This window comes from Sabethes cyaneus, chromosome 2 (genome assembly GCF_943734655.1).
Source record: "Sabethes cyaneus chromosome 2, idSabCyanKW18_F2, whole genome shotgun sequence".
Lineage (NCBI taxonomy): Eukaryota > Metazoa > Arthropoda > Insecta > Diptera > Culicidae > Sabethes > Sabethes cyaneus.
The window spans coordinates 226,803,567-226,820,408 of record NC_071354.1 but is presented as its reverse complement, the minus strand read 5'-3'; the positions used below and the strand labels follow the sequence as shown (position 1 = coordinate 226,820,408).

The following is a 16,842-nucleotide window of genomic DNA, read 5'->3' as shown; positions in this document are numbered from 1 at the left end:
TTAATTGTAAAAATCTGCTAATTGCTTTAATTGGTTCGAATTTGATCCATTAAGCCAATCAATATTAAAGTCACCCGCAATAATATTTAATTTATTTAAGTCAACAAAATTATCCCACCAGTAGTCTAAAATTTCTAAAAAGCGCTGATCATTTGAACTAGGGGAATGATATATTACCACAAACTATACAGACAACACGCGAACGATTTTTCCAGGTACCAGAAGGGACGTGAGCAATTTACTCACCGTCCTTTCACGAGTATTCATTTAGTTCACTTTTTGCTGGAGCTGTTTAGTTCGTCGATCATTATAAATAGCAACGAAAAGCAAATGTTTTTAGTAACCATGTGAAAAATAACAAACTGCAGGATACATCATCAACGTAAAATATTTGTTACAATTTCGGATGTAATAGAAAAACTTTTAGCCCTTTATGAAGCATACAAGAACTAAAGAACCTTTAGTAAAGGTGTCCATGACTAGATATTTTTGTTATCGGCATATAGAGTATATATACATATATAGTAACTTATAATATTTGTGTGTAACAAGTGCCTCGCTAGTGCTTTCGGTTTTTACCTTTATTTTCATTTTCGATCACAAAGATTCCCTTCTACATAACTGCACATTGTCAGAATTGGTTTCGAAATCAAATAGCGCGGGACCCCTGCCTAGGTGCGAACAGACAGCCAAACGGCCAATGAAATCATTAATTAATTATTGTACATGTATATTTCGGCATGGTTAACAAATACGCTTAATGCTAAGATAGTTACAGGTATTTTAAAATTAACTGTTGGTTATCTCGGATCTCGTTCGAGCGGCATTCCGCATTGATTTATGCAGGTTGTTGAAAAAATGGCTTCCATAACGCCATTACAGTTTGAGTTAGGTCAATGAACTTCCAAATAGCCTTTACTCTCATTGGCAACACCTCGTGAAATTCCCGCTGAAGCTTCACGACCCAACAAACATTTCTGTAGAACAGCTTAGCTAGCAAAAAAAAGAATACAGCACATCAATTATTTGGTAAACATTTGGTAGGCGTTACCATCTCCAGCATTAAAATCGTCGACCGAACTTGTTTTGTGATTTTCATTCAGGTGGGGAACGTTGTCTTTGCAACCGTGGGACTGTGGGAGTCATTTGACAAATTGGTCTCGATTTCCGCGGTTCCATCATCCTCGTACATTACTTTCATACGTTACTTGGCGCACCCGCGCCACTTCTGTGGCTGTTCGTCGACCGGGTAAATCATTCTTTGGCCACCGATGCTTACTTACTTACTTAATCAGCTCCAGGCCGTGGTTTCCTCTGCTGTACGAAGAAGTCGTCTCCATTCTACTCGGTCCATGGCCGCAATTCGCCAGCCACGTAGTCTACGTAGGGTCCGCAGGTCGCCTTCCACTTGATCGATCCATCTTGCTCGCTGCGCGCCACCGATGCGTTTCCGTTTAATTCCTAACCAGGGCCTTTGTATAGTAACCTAAAGAAAGTCTAAACAGCTAATTTTACATTATTTACTTACTTCGTCGTTCCATACACGGTTGTTTTCACAAGCTTTAAACAAGAGAACTGTCCAGAAAATTTAATGGATATAGTTGGGTTGCTGAGATTGATACGCCATTCTTTTGATGAGCTCCGCGTGATTTCGTGAGATATGCAAGGGACGAAATTCACTCACTTGAAATGAATTTGGTACCTTAGATTTTGAGCTTTTTGTTCTACGCGTGGTGTCTGTATAGTTTGTGATATTACTCCAACATTTCCAATCGTCATGCCTCTTTCAACTGAAATACCTAGAAACCAATTGTTCTCAACGGATTCGTTTGTACGAACGTTGAATTTAACTGATTCCTTGGCGTAAATAGCAACACCACCAGTATGTCTGGAATGCGAAAGGCAAAAAGCAACTTTATAACCCGGTATACTATATTGATTGTAGGCATCAGCGTCCACTATATGAGTTTCGGCTAGAGCTACCAACATTGGACGTTTTATTTCTACAAGATGTCGCAACGCAACATAATTTGTAGATAAACCAGCAATATTCAGATAGACTATTTCTAACTTCCTATCGCATTGTGATTTCTTTTGTTGCTATTTACTTGACAATATGTTGCTTTTTCTTTTTTCATACAGTCTCCGATAAACCGGACACTGTGAGCTAGATGCTGGATGTCTTACGTCCAAATTCATTTTAAGTACTTTATTTGATTTTGTACAATTCACGCAATTAAATTCAGTTGAAGAGCAATCGGATGTTTTGTGATTTCCACTGCATTTAGAGCATGCTTCAGTATTTACACACTCTGTGCTTTTATGACCAAATTCTCCACATTTAAAGCAACGCAAAACATTGACGGCCTCTTTAACAGGACACTTATCCCACCCGATGCTTACTTTACCAGCATTCATCAGGCTGTTATAAGTGTCCTTGTCAACTTCGATTACCATGTTAAATTTGTTATATTTAAAGCGTGGATTTTCATATTGTGCAATAACTTTGACCTCGTTGATGCCGATGTCATCGTTTTGACTTTTAAGCAAGTCTACGAAGACATCGGAGGAATGTTGATCACTCATTCCTACAATTTTAACCTTCGGTTTAGCAATTGTAGGAATAACAGCGTTAAACTTTTCACCCAAATTGCTTTGAATGTTATTTTTCACGACTTCAATGTCATCCCCTATTGCACACTCAGCAATAATCGAACCGTTTTTCCCGTTTCTAAAATTACTAATCTTATGTTTTTTCGGATCTAAATTACTTTTCACAAAACATCTCGTTTCTTCACTAGATTGAGAAGACTCGACCGGTTTGATCACAATGACTGGTCGAGCTTTACGGTTCTCTTTTTTCTGTACATTATTCGATTCATTTCCAGCTGATCCCGCTAAAACACTCGCGTAAGTTTTATTATTGCTCGAAAAAACCTCGTCATAATTATCAACAATCGCTTTATCTCGACTAAACAACATTTTCTTGCTGGGATTTAAGTCCGATTCAGAGTGAACCGTTCTCTCATTTCGCGACCTTTTTTTATTCATTGAAGCAACATTTCTATCACAAATTTTTCGGTAATTCTTGGATAAAATTGCAAATTAAAATCACCTAATATGCTAGCGTCACCACAACTATAGTTTCCCAACTAAATGATTCTTTTGATTTGCACACTGACAACCTTTGGCTCCTCCGGCGCTAGTATATATGGACAATAAGCGTTATGCCAGCGCTAGAAGCTAGCTGTTGTGAGTTTAGTGTAGAATTTTCTGCGCCTTCAGCGACATCATCACTATAGTTTCCCAACTAATTTGACATAAGTTTTATCCAAGTGGGGACCTTTTGCTTGGATGTCTGTTCTCTGTAGTAGTACTTCTCCGCTACAGTGGCAGCTAGCAAAATCAGGCCAAAACTTTACATTGTTGTTCATTGTGAGCTTTAATGTACCGAAGGATACGCTTTTTAAGGCACTCCTTATTTCCCCCCCGGTTTCGGCAATGCCAATAGGGTGTCCAAAATATGAGTGGTATTCGAAGAAAAGTTCAAGATTTCATCTAAATCAAATCGGACTAATTTTTTCGCTGTTTCTCCCTTAAAGAGCAATAAATGACCTTTATTTTGAGTATTCAATATTTTTCTTTGATTAATATAATTCCAAGATAGAACCGTTGTTTTTCGTCCAATAGATGTTTAATATATTTTCTTTTTCTAATTTCAGATATTCGAACTGCGAATCTATTCAACTGCCTTCACAACATTTGTTGTTCCTAATGCACCAACTTCCTAGACACGAGCCTGGACAGTGACCGCTAGGGCTCAGCCAACTTGCACACAATAAATTCACAAATTCACTTCTCGTCTCACCATACCACCAACTCTGGGCGAATGAAAAATGATCATCGTATACACGGCGGCCGAAAATTGTTTGCGAGTAGTAGTTAAACACAACGCCTATCCCGTCCGTTCGGTTAGAGCGATCACCGGAAACCATCGAACCAAGAGACGAAATTTCCGTAACCGAAATGTACCGGGTGATAGTAGTTAGAGAAAAACGAAAAACATTATAACCGGAGGGTAGCAAACGAAAGAGCCGAGTGGCAGTCCCAACCCCGTACCGTTTCGGGTTCGTTCCGTCGCAAACATCTGTGATAATAAAGGCTAACAAGAAATTCCCAATGGGTTAGAAAGTAAGCAAACCGTCCTGGTTCATTTTATGTTTCGGCAAAATTGGTCAAAATTTTTTTCAAATCGAAGAATAAGAAGAAAACAAGTGCCTAGCTACCAGCAGAAAAGCAGATGAAAATGTGCAAATAGATGTGTTCAAATATTACGTATTTTTGCTACAGTTTACCACTCGGGATCTCTTTTATGGTCGAAAAGTGTTATACAAAATAAGTGTTTTACTCCTGCAAGTATACAAGATTGATGTTATACAACATATTATAGCAAACCAACCACGAAGCTGTCTTATAGTAAAGCAAAGACTTGAACTTTCGAACAGATTTGTTAATACAATTCGCGTGTTTCTCCAACCAGAAAGAATAAAAACCGCCAAAACCTGACGCCCACTGGTTCGATACTATCGCGTGATAGAAACCAGAATTCAACAGCGTGACCCTACGAGCTCTACGCTGGCTTTAGCAAGTTTGCGAGGTGGCTCTGCCATCGTGGCAATGCCATTTATTGACGATGACCTGTTATGGTGTCCTGAGAACGATGGCCGAATGGTGGATCTACAGTCCTGCCTTCAGGTACTCAACGTCTAACTTCATGTGATTCAAACTCACTAATTTTTTATCTTTGCAGGAACCAAACGGTGCCAATCCACAATCCGAACAGAGTGGCAATGGCTGTGATTTGAATAACCTGGAGGAAACACTATGCAACGATTCAGACGAATTATTGCGGCAATTGACGGAAAATACCTTTGAACTCGAGCAATTCTTCCAGGATTTTCCCGTAACTGAGATTAAAGTTGTAATACTCGAAAACTTCAGCAACTACTATTTACACGTTTGAACTAACCGGTATATTTTATTTTAGGAGGAAAATAACAATGACCTAAACCTCGATGAAGAAACAAGTGGCCAAATTTTCCTGCAAAGCTGCAGCCAACTGCTCTCCTCGGCTGCAGCGGTTGCAGTGGCCAATTCGCAACTCAATGCCTTGGCAGGGGAGTGTGGCAGTTTGGGCGAGGGCAACAGTGCTCTGGTACTGGCCAATGGAACGAACATGCTCGTACAGGCCGCCGGTGGCGGGGGCACCGGCAGTGCCGAATGTCAGCTGCAGGAACAATTTCTGCTAGCGCATGCCCAAGATCTACTGCAGCAGCAGCAGACTCGGTTCCAGCAGTTAGCCACCAACACACTGCTGGCCGAGAAGCTGCTGCAAAATCAAACTACGTTAACCGCACTCGATGGCGGAGGATTACCGACGACGGTGACGACGGCCGCGCTCGGACTGGGAACGTCAACGCAGCTGCACGGTGCCGGACGAGCCGGAAAGGTTCCGGATATCGTTATTAAAGGTAGGTGGAGATCGGCGTGTGATCACAGTAATGTCTTAAGTTGCACGTAAATTGGCAAATCGATTTTGTCTGGCCTTTATTCATAGGTAAAAAAAGAAAGGCTAAGCCTCCTCAGTGAAATATGGTCCTAGAAAAAATAGCTCAACGACTAAAACTTAACTGCTGAGCACAGACATCGATATTCCAGACATATTTCGACAATTTTTGGATAAAAATTTAAATTTAAACCATTTGCTAAACTTGCGTCACCTCATTACCAGATTCCTAACGAATTTATTCTTTTCCGAACTATTTGCCTTTGCTACTGCCTAAGACGCACCGCTTTGCGTATCGCAAAGACTGCACTAGTTCAGCAAAAGCTACGAAATTCCACCAGGGGTTTGCGAACCAAAAATAATTGGGAACCACTGATGAAAGCGGTGAATATTTGTATCGAAGTATTACGTCAGTTTGTCTGTAGTAAACACTCTAAAATGTCTAAAATGTACATTTTTATCAAATTATTTTCTCCAGGACTAAGTTAAATCTTTAGTCTGATCACATCACACAGGCGAAAATCAGAAGTTCAGACATAAATGTTTTATGCAAGTCCATCACAGTCCGTAAAGTTTATGGTTTGCCAGTCGATTGTTAAATTTGGAAAATTGCTTATTAATTCTAAGTTGAGGTTAACACTGACCCAGGTTAATGAACGAATTCGCTATAAAATTGAATCACTTGTTCGTAAGGTTCGTACCGTGTATACAACCCGGCCAGGTTTGTGTCTTGGATTAAATAGCTGAGATGTAATGTTTCTGTGCAACACCCATCGGTATAACAAAATTGCATTCATTTAGGGGTTACGATTTAACCCCTACGATTACGATTTTTGTCGTAGGACTACGTATTATGAGAAGGTAGGGCGCAGGGCACGACATCGTTCTACTAATGTCGAATTTGTTTATTCAATCCGGATTGGAACTGGATGAACTGACAGATAAAATACACAGAAATGACAGAATATACACCCTCTGCTACTGTAGACAATGTTACCGTTACATTCGGTGTCAGATATTTGAGACCCAGCAATGTTACGTTTCCAACTGCAACCTGTATCCCAATCGTCATCGTTTTCATCCTCGCTATGAAGACTATTCCGCTTGCAATCTTTCAAAGTTTCCTTTACTGCTCCTCCTTGTGGACGACAGGGTTGACCCACTAAATTGGTTTGGATCCACCGCATTACGTCTTTGGATTTAACGTAGGACTACATCTTACAGAAAGATAGCGAAGGTACCGCACCTTCTAAAAATTCTAAAATCATTCCAAAAATCTAAAAATACGAGCCTCACGAACAAATGATAAGTTTTCAGCATTAATAACTAAGTCATTTTCTTATCAATTCGAATATCTTTCGGTCAGAGATCTTTCTACGAATTGAACGATGTAGTGAAAATAATTCATTTTTAAATATTCACTATTGATAAATGCATAAACATCAAGTACTCAATGAATCAATCAATTACTAGCACTAGCATATTTTTGTTTTTCAAATCTAGGACGACAATCATATGTACCTGCGACTTCATTTGTATCCGTTTCTGGAAAAACAGTGACACGACCGCCACGTCCCAACAGTTCCCGAATTATTTCCCTTTATGTCGACGTAAACGAATTTGTTGTCCTGAAAGTACGTTCAACGTTTGAGAAATAACATACAAACCACAGACTAACAAACGTAACACTGAAGCCCCATTCCATCGTCAATGAAAATGATCATTTCAAATTTTCGCTTAAGCCAAGACTCAAATAACAGTCGCTGCGCGAGAACGCCGTTCGCCTGTGCTGGCGCTGTTGTCAGATAATATACAAGTAAATTTATAGCACTGCTAAGTTTATAGCAACCAACTTTGCGTTGCGCGAAGACTGCACCAGGTGATGCTAGTGTTTTTTCCAAGTTTTAGGGGTGTCATTGAAACGATGTTTTGTTAGAAAATTTGTTCGAAGAGTTACGTCTGTTAGTCTATGGATTTATTATTTCAAACAAGAATAATTATTTCCAAATTTTTTAATGGAATTTCCTTAAAATGATATCGATATAATTCAATAGCTAATGTGCACTTGTGAGCAAGTTGTTGAAAGTTGGTTGAGCTTTCGAAATGCTATGTCTCTTCTAATAACTTAGCATGTACATAAATTTTTATAATGGTAGTTTTTTACGGTGGTCAGAATAAAGTAATGAAACAAAGCTGTTGATAGGATCCAGCAGAATGGGGCCAGCCATAAAAAGGGGAAAGAGCAGAAAATTAGGTAAGGGAAGGTCATTGATTGAAGCTATTAATTATATGCCTGATCTCATGGGGGGTTCCGTAGCCGCAAGGTTATCGAGTCTGCTTTGACAAACGAGTGGTCATTTATTTGTTTTTGTATGCCAGAGGGCATTGGGTTAAAAGGCTACTGCGACAGTCTTAATGATCGTCTTTTGTGGCAGGCTCCGATTGCTGTACACAGTTTACGGACCGCTCATACCCATTGATGGAGTTGAGCGGAATAGTTGTAATCCTGTGTCCCAATTCGGTACTACATGGTTTATAAAGCCAATGACCGTTTTGGGATTTAGGCTCCATACCTTATATGGAGTAAGAAGTTGTGCCTTGATAATGCAAGATCTCCGCAATAGCAGAGCAGATGCGCTGAACTTTCAGGTTCAGAGTTACAAAAGCGGCAGGTGTCGGATGATACGTTGCCGATATTCTTTAAATGATAAAGAGCGGGGCTGTGTCCTGTTAGGAGTCCAGTGATTGTGCGTAGTTCACTACGAGTTAAATGGAATAGATTTTTAGCTACTGCAGAGTTTGGGTAGATAAACTATTTGGCTTGTCTACAACCCTGTGTTTGATTCCAACGGGATGCTATTTCTGGCTTTTCCCATGTCATCAGTTCGCCTTTCACGGCGGATGTGGAGGTGCCCAGAAACGGTTCAGGACCAATAAATTGCTGAGCTGATCCTTGTCTTGCTAGGTTGTCAGCAAATTCATCGCCCTCGATTCCGCAGTGACCGGGCACCCAAAGTAATAAAACTTTGTTTTGGCGGGAGAGCTCCCTCAATGCTGTGCTGCACTCCCAAACTAATTTGGACACGCATTTGGCGGACTTGAGTGCCAGTAGTGCTGCTTGGCTGTCCGTGAAGATACCGATTTTCGCATGCCTGTACTTTCGTTTCAAGCATATTGTCGCACAGATGTATATGGCATATACTTCTGCTTGAAAAACGGTGGGCCACTTTCCTAATGAGATAGTTTCCCTGATGCCGAGTCCGTAGACTCCGGAGCCTGTGCAGGCCCCCATTTTGAACCATCTGTAAAAAAACAGATAGTTCCAGATGGAAGATCTGGCCCTCCATTATTGCACATTGAGCGATCTGTTTCAATCACCTCATACGGAACGTCCATATTGGGCCTGGGTGTCAGATTGAACCGATTTGGTCACCTTCGAGAATAGTTTTACTCCTTTGCAACCGTAATGCGCCGAGCTCTGCTTCCTTCTTCACATGAAGATGCAAAGGCAGTAAGCATAGCATTGCCTCCATGGCTGCAGTAGGTGTTGTACGCATGGCACTGGTAACTGTAAGACAGGCCAGGCGCTGAACTTACTACGACTGCAGCATAGGTTATCCTAGGCCGTGCAATAGTAGTATATGACCAAAAGGCTAGTTGAGGTTTCAATCCCCAGGTTTTCCAAAACAGTGAGCTGCATGCCCAGACAGCCGAAGTTGCTTTCTTAACAGCATAATCTAGGTGGGCAGCCCAGTTCAGTTTTTTATCGAGAATTATTCCGAGGTGTTTGACTTCATTACTGAAGCCCAGTCTGACACCATTCAGTATAGGGGGAGTAATGGTATGATTCCTTTGCCTAGTGAATGGTATAACGACTGTTTTGGTGGGGTTAACATTAAGTCCCTCTTGTGAGCACCATAACATGGTGGTGTTTAGAGCTCCTTGCAAGCGACTTGACAATACTGCGTCAAACTTTCCTCTGACGATAAGTACAACGTCGTCGGCGTAAGCATTGGTCTCATAACCAAGCTGTGACAGCTTGCGAAGGAGTGCGTCGGCCACCAGTGACCAGAGCAGGGGGGAGAGAACTCGTCCCTGTGGACATCCTTTGATCACCGAAATCGTAACCGACGTATCTCCCAATGATGCTGTAATTTCTCTGCTCGAAAGCATTGCTTGAATCCAGCTCATTGTAGTGTGGTCGATTCTCTTGTGATAGAGAGCCTTATTAATTGACGCGAAGTTATCGAAAGCGCCTTCAATATCAAGAAAAGCACAAACTGGCGTCTCTTGATATTTGAGCGATTTCTCAATTAACGTCACTAAGCAGTGCAGTGCGGTTTCTGTAAATTTACCGTGTTGGTATGCACGTTGATTTACATGTAACGGAGAGTTTTTTAAAAAGTCATTGCGGATATAGTTAACCGTGATTTTCTCCATCAGCTTAAGAAGCTTTGAAGTCAGACTTATCGGTCTGAAAGCCTTAGGCATGGTTTTGTCTTTTTTGCCAGCCTTAGGTATGAACACCACCCTTACTTTTCGCCAATTCTCCGGGATATACCCCAAAGTGAAGCTGGCTCGAAAGAGGTTGATGAGCTCGGACATTATAACACCGTCCGTTTTTTGTAAGAAAATGGGTAGAATACCATCCGGACCTGGAGATTTCATTGGTTCAAAAGAGCTGAGTGCCCAATTGATCGAAGCCTCCGTAAACAATCGGCGTGCAAGTAGAACCGAATCATTTGGCACTGTTGCCCGCCTATGTCTTGTCCAGTGGTCACTGTCGAACCAGGCAAATGTGTGTTCATCAGAACTTCCAGAGTTTCCATGGTGGTAACAGTGAGACTGCCAGCCTCTTTTTTCAATTGCTCGAGTGGTCATGGATTCGAATATTAGTAGGATCAGGCCATTCGATGTCAGTCACTTAGCATGGTTTTTTTCTCAGGCCCCTTATTACCCTTCCTTCATGCTGAATGCTATATGACCACATAAAAAATCACTCTAGGCAGTGCAAAAAGTCACTCTTATAGTAAAATCACAGACTAAGTTAAATGTACTGGTCAGTCTCGCCAGGGATGGTTGTAATTGGAGACAGTACATTGAAAAGCAAGGGGGATAAAGTAGATCTAGCATTGAAGGACGAGTTAACCCCACTACACGCAAGCATGCATAAAATTTGATAAGCATGCCGCTCAAAAAAATTATAGCAAAAATGCAGTGCATGTTATACAGCAAACACCCGGACGATATCACAATAGATCAACGATCTGGTCGCAGTGATGAGTCCATACAGGAAAAAAATATGCCTGATCTCATTAAAAAGGGCAAGACAAAAACACGAGGCTGGTCTAAGCATGTACGATTTTAATCCAGTGAAAATTGTACCGATAACAAGAATTTTAAATTCTATGAAATTGATAAAATTGCAATAGGCCGTTCTACGTCAGCTAGAATTAAATGAGAATAGCCGCGCCTTCTCTTTTGAGCCAAATACCACTCCAATACCAACCGGTTTGTATCTTCTTTCTGTATAGTTGGTAGGTTCGGATCAATATCCCACCAGTATAATCAATATATATATAGAATGCCAGTGTCACTGCAGTGCGCGTGGTAAACATCACACATGTTCAGATGATGTATTTACATTATATGCATATGTGTGTGCGCCTGAGATTCATTAAAAGGGGAATCTCATTGTCAAACTTTGACAACCAGTTTAAAATTTCAAATATGGCTGCCAAGTAATGTGATTGGAAACTTCCCTGTCTTCAAATTTCTGAAAAAATCGGTGCAAAAGGATGCAGTTATGACATTCAATTCATCCAGACGAAAAGAAAAAGAGCGTTTAAATACATTTTACTGGCATGAAAACACAGTGATGAGCGCACTGATGACACCACCAACCAGCGCACAGATAAAGAACAGATAAATAACAATGAGCAACTTTGACAATGAAGTTCCCGATTCACAGACTTGATACAGATTGTTAGCATCATGTTTACCGCAATGAGTCCTGTAGAAAAACAGCGACACTGGCATTCTATATATATTGATTCTACTATCCCACCCTGTAGCGTATGCTTCTTCTATCGGGCGTACCCTCGCCTGGATATCCAGAATTAAACTCTCCTTGGAGCTGCGCAATGCTAACACGTAATCCTAAATAGTTCCGTTTGGTTGCTGCACACTATTATTAAATTTATTATTATTTAGTCGATATATGTTGAACTTTAAGTAATAGCGAACTTTAAGTAATCTTAAATACATAACACACCCTATAGACTTTAGGATGCCCTACTGTCATAGGCGGGAATCGTAAAGAAAGTTTTCTTTACTCGAGGTTTTATAGCAAAAACCTGCTTGTCGTAGTCCTACGCCAGCCATGCGGCTATGTCTATAGCACAATCCCTGGCATACTGATTCATCCGATTTTTGCTTCTATGATAGCAACAAAAGCTTCAATCTCAAGCTGCGAGATGTCGCTGGTGTGCCTATTGGATGCAAGCTGAATAATCTTGCACGAAAGCCACTTGATAGGCATCCTTGATTAATCAACTTAAATGCTGTGTTATAGGTACCCAATGCATTCAGTTTCCGGAGAAGCAAAACGAACCTGTAGCATAACAATTTTCGCACAGTTAGTGAAACTGAAAACTGAAACGAACCTCAAACAGTTTTATCGGACATGAATAGTTCTAGTAATGTCCAATACCAAATCACAGACTTTTTTTAAGTGAAATTTTGACTACCTACAGTGTGTTGGCTTTAAATTAGACCAAATAAGGCCATTGCAAATTATTTTTAAACTCTGCGTCACCAACCCCCTCGGACAACTTGCTTTAAAAATCAAGGGCAAAAAATTACTGAACAAGAGTTGAAATTTATTATACACAATCAATTGTCGGTGGGCTCTATATATATTTATTTATTTATTTATATCCATTCAACCTGTTTGGTCTCAATGGACTAGATGTGGAAAAGCCCAATAGAGGCTATCGTGGCATAAAACCTCCACCATCACCACCAGATCAGACACTCGATTTCTAATGCTGGTCTCATCAAAAAGCAATAAAGGACCTTTAAACAATATGGATCCTTAAAATTTTGTTTAAATTTTGTTATAAAACCGAACTGCCGGGTTACTTTGGAAATTACATTCGATTGATTCAGTGGAAAACATAGCTTGGCATCGTAAACAACGCGGTGGTTGGCATGTTTAACCCTCTTGAGTGCTTGAGTCTTGAGTATTAACTTACGTCCATCAACCAAAAGTAAAGTTACGTCGTTAAAGTATATAACGAGAAAGGTAATGGGCCCCTGATGCTGCCTTGTGGCACGCTCGATTCATTCAATTCAATTATTCGAAGTTCTATTCGATTAAATGCAGCCTTCAGATCAGTGGGATTTACGTCAATACGAGCCTATTCGGAAGCTATCTTGGCATATTCTACCGAGTATGTTGAGTAATCAACTCTTGACTATAATTTGTTGTCAGTTAAGCGGTTTTTTCTAGAGGGGTCTAAATTTTGTCTATTTAATGTTAAAATTAAAACATAAGAATAATTTCTTATATATCTTATATATGATTTATATTTATTATTTTATTTTTTCTTTACAGGTGAGTGAACGAAAAGTCTATGACAAGTATTTTAGGTAAGAAGAGCATTGAAAGAGGGCGCCCATTTTGTACCTGTACCTTTAATGTTTTCGTGATATATCACAGACCCACTGAATGACAAAAACAATCTAATGTAGGGGAAATGTGTATAATGTGCCCCCCCTAAGAATAGATGGATATATCTCTGTTATACTTCCCCAAATTAACGTTACAACTACGTGTATATGTTGGTATTTAAGCTGACAACCAATTACAATTGTTTATTTCATTTAGTATTGTGGAATAAACATGCTAGGAATTATTTAATAAAAGCACCTAAATGTTGTGTTTCTCGTCTGCGCGGGGTAAAATGCCCCACCTGTGGTATAATATGCCCAATGCGGTAATTTGAGTATTTCTACCAGTGACAGACCAACTCTATTTTGTAGAAAGTAAAACTATTTCCTTTGTTTTGCAAAATATCGTTAGTTTATGTAAAATAAACCTAGTTTCGGCCTTCTGGTGCACTTTTTCTTTTCTGCATGGGGCACATTATACTGCAGCTGTGGCGTTTTGTACCGGGTAGTTGAATTGCCTAGAATTTGGACGTTGGTAATAAATTATTCCCACCACGGTTGCTCTACAATACTAATTGAATTAAATAATGGCAATTGGCTTCAACTTAGATCTGTTTACCTATGTTTATAGCCACATTTGCAAGGGGGGCAAATTGCACCACCGCAAGTGGGGCATATTGGCCTGCTTTTACTTATTTGGAAAAATATTGAATGCTAAAGCAAATCAAGCGTTTCATACCGTTATTTTTGGCAGGGATGTCTTTTTGAAGTTCACTTTACGCAATCGAATCGCAACAACCGGTTATTTACAGATTTTGTCAAGAAAATAGCTTATGGAAATGACGCCAAAAGTTACATCGGAAGCTGCTCAAAAACAAATTTATTTTTGTTTTGTTTTTACAGCATGTGACAACTGTCATACTTGCATAGTAGGCTAGTTCCATCAAATACTATGGTTTCTGAGTGGTTTTGCATTTTGATTTCGCTTGTTTAGCGAAAAACGAAGGGGGGGCACATTGGCCAGGGGGGGCACGTTATACACAATTCCCCTACATTTGAATATTGAAATCTGTCTAATGTCTCATATCTTTGTCAGTTTTCTTTGCTCAGCTTCCTTTTCGTTAGTTTAATATATCTGTAAAGCGGTAATTGATATTTAGCTTCCTGTTAAATTCAAGTCTCAACATCATAATTGCGATAGGTATATAAATAATCAATAGAGCATAATCTTTTACAATACTAATGGTGACAAACAAATTTAACTGTTAATGGATATTACTCCGATAGGAAAATGTATTACTTCAGCGTTTACTACGTTTCGTGAGCCAAAACTCCGTGCACCAAACCCAAAAATTTTGTGATCTAATTCAACCAATTAGCCAATAGTGATGGGTCAATATACAATTATAAACACTGACTGTCATTACTATCAGCCATATAGGAAATGTCTTAGACGGGAGGAGAAAGTTTTCCAGCTCTCACGAACTTACCCTAATAAGGCCATTAGAGATTTCCAAACACTTCATTGAACTATTCCAAAATGAGTAGCTCATTATTAGTCGTTACACGTATTCAAAGTTGAAAACTGTTGCTAGTTATGCCATTTGACTTTGAATTTGAAAATTGACATTTTTTAGTTCTGTTGAAAGGTCGACAACCCATCCGGAACTCCGTTATCTCCTGCAAGTTTTGTCGCACGCGATGCGGCAATGACCGACGATCTACGGACGGATGGACTATGGGCGTTCGAGAGGAAAAGTTTCAGATTTCCAGCTTACTTCTTCTTCGAAATTCCGGTACCGGTTTCGGTACCTTCCAGTGAGTGGAAGACACATTGTTGCGATGCGCAATATCGTGCTAAATTACGAATTACAAACGGAGTGAAAATAACCTCTGTAAGAGGAAACTCTAAAGAATTTCTCATGATTTCAGCAAAATTGGTGCCCAGTAGGGCCCACTGGAATCGGATACGGACATTTGATTGGGTTGTTTTGTTTTGTATACTTTTTTTTTGTCCTACATTTTTGGCGTTAGGAGTATTCCTCCTATCAGAAATTGACGATCTGTTTATAACCGATTCTACTGGAAGCTTTCTTGGGCAAAACAATCGTCCGTAACAATGACCGTAAGTCGGCCAGTGCTGGATCAGCGAAACTCTACTTGTTGTCGTAAAGACCTTTGTACCTACCTGACAGTGACACCGATTCGCTAAGTTAAGGGACCCTAACGTTTGATTGAGTCGCAATTGAAAGTTTTGTTGCGCAATTTTACGTTGTTTGAAGTTTGGAGCCCGTTCAGTGTTCGATCTGCATAGTAGTGGTTGCTATTTATGGAATTTTATCGACTAACCACCAGCAGCATTTTTTTGGTGCGGCAAATTGAGTTTCGAATTACATGAATGTAAATGGAATGCGACACATTTCCTTTGCCGTTTGTCCGTTCCCAGCAAACGAACCCCAGCGAATCGATGAGTAATTATGACGGTTGAGTTATTTGACGTTGTGTTAAGGTTTTTTACCGCCAACCGGTGTCAGACTTGACGATTCTGACGAACTGCAGCTTCATGTTTTCCTTGGTTACGGTCTTGTACGGGATGAGGTGTAATAGTTGCGATTGAAAGTAATAGAATTGCATTTTACAGTGGTTTATTGAACATAAATTTGCATATATTTATTTTCATAAAACAGCTAAAGCCTTTCTAGATCCACTACAACAATTGGTTTTCAAAGATTTGCTAATCAATCTGCAGAAATCGACTGAACACGACGAGAAAAAAATGGCGAAGGCCCTGGATTGTTACTTCTCGCTGATGGTAACCAGTATGAATCCCAACATTGGCAGCACAATGGTATCATAAGCGAGCATACCAATAGTAGCAACAACCAACCGAACAATGGTACCTGTTTTCTATGGAGACTTTTCGACGGACATTTTCTCGTCAATGTTGGGTCGTAGAAAGTCATTGTCGAAACACTATTGTTACAATCACAGCGCGTCAAAACGTGTGTAGCTTCCGTAGACAAATAGAAATAGTCAATTTCGAAAAAAATCATCTGTTCCGTAGGTACCGAATATCGAGGAATAGTTTCACAACTTGCATTGGCAATAGACCAAAAGACGATAGTCAACTGTTTGTCAGACCAATATTCTGTGTAATGATATCCAACGGCATTCATCAAACCAGTGAGACATTTCCTGGCTCTAAGTAGTGCAGGGCCCCAACAATTCAACCTTGGATGTTTACGGTAGAATGTGTCGAAGCTCACTTCTTTACATGGATAGCTATTTGCAGGATAGCTAAATTGGCAACTACCTACACTGATTCGTTCAGAGAATTTTTCGTCGCATAGAGTTCCATTTGGCAGATTCTCTTTTTTTAGAAGTAAACCGTGTAATGGTCCTTTAGGCCACTCTTCTTCACATTCACTCACTCCTTCCGATATAGCTTGGTCCACCAAAACAATCAGTACCAGTAGTAGCCTCATTCTGGACTGTTCTCGACTATCACCGATGGCTTGACGATGAACTTCTAATGTTTAATGGCAAACGCGTTTATGTTTGGGTTGTGCCATCAACGCTGATTAAGTTGGATTTCGTAAATT

At 40.0% G+C, this 16,842-nt stretch overlaps 1 protein-coding gene across 1 annotated transcript in view; it reads left to right on the top strand.

Annotated features, from left to right (window-relative positions):
* Positions 1 to 16,097, top strand: part of LOC128736710 (ecdysone-induced protein 74EF-like) — a 233,094-nt gene extending 216,997 nt beyond the window's left edge. Inside the window, exons 3-6 of the mRNA XM_053831198.1 lie at positions 3,723 to 4,755; positions 4,811 to 4,981; positions 5,048 to 5,531; positions 15,928 to 16,097. Of these exons, the coding sequence (XP_053687173.1) occupies positions 4,678 to 4,755; positions 4,811 to 4,981; positions 5,048 to 5,531; positions 15,928 to 16,097 (903 nt within the window). The 5' untranslated portion in view covers positions 3,723 to 4,677. The remainder of the gene's footprint in view (positions 1 to 3,722; positions 4,756 to 4,810; positions 4,982 to 5,047; positions 5,532 to 15,927) is intronic.
* Positions 16,098 to 16,842: the final 745 nt, after the last annotated feature.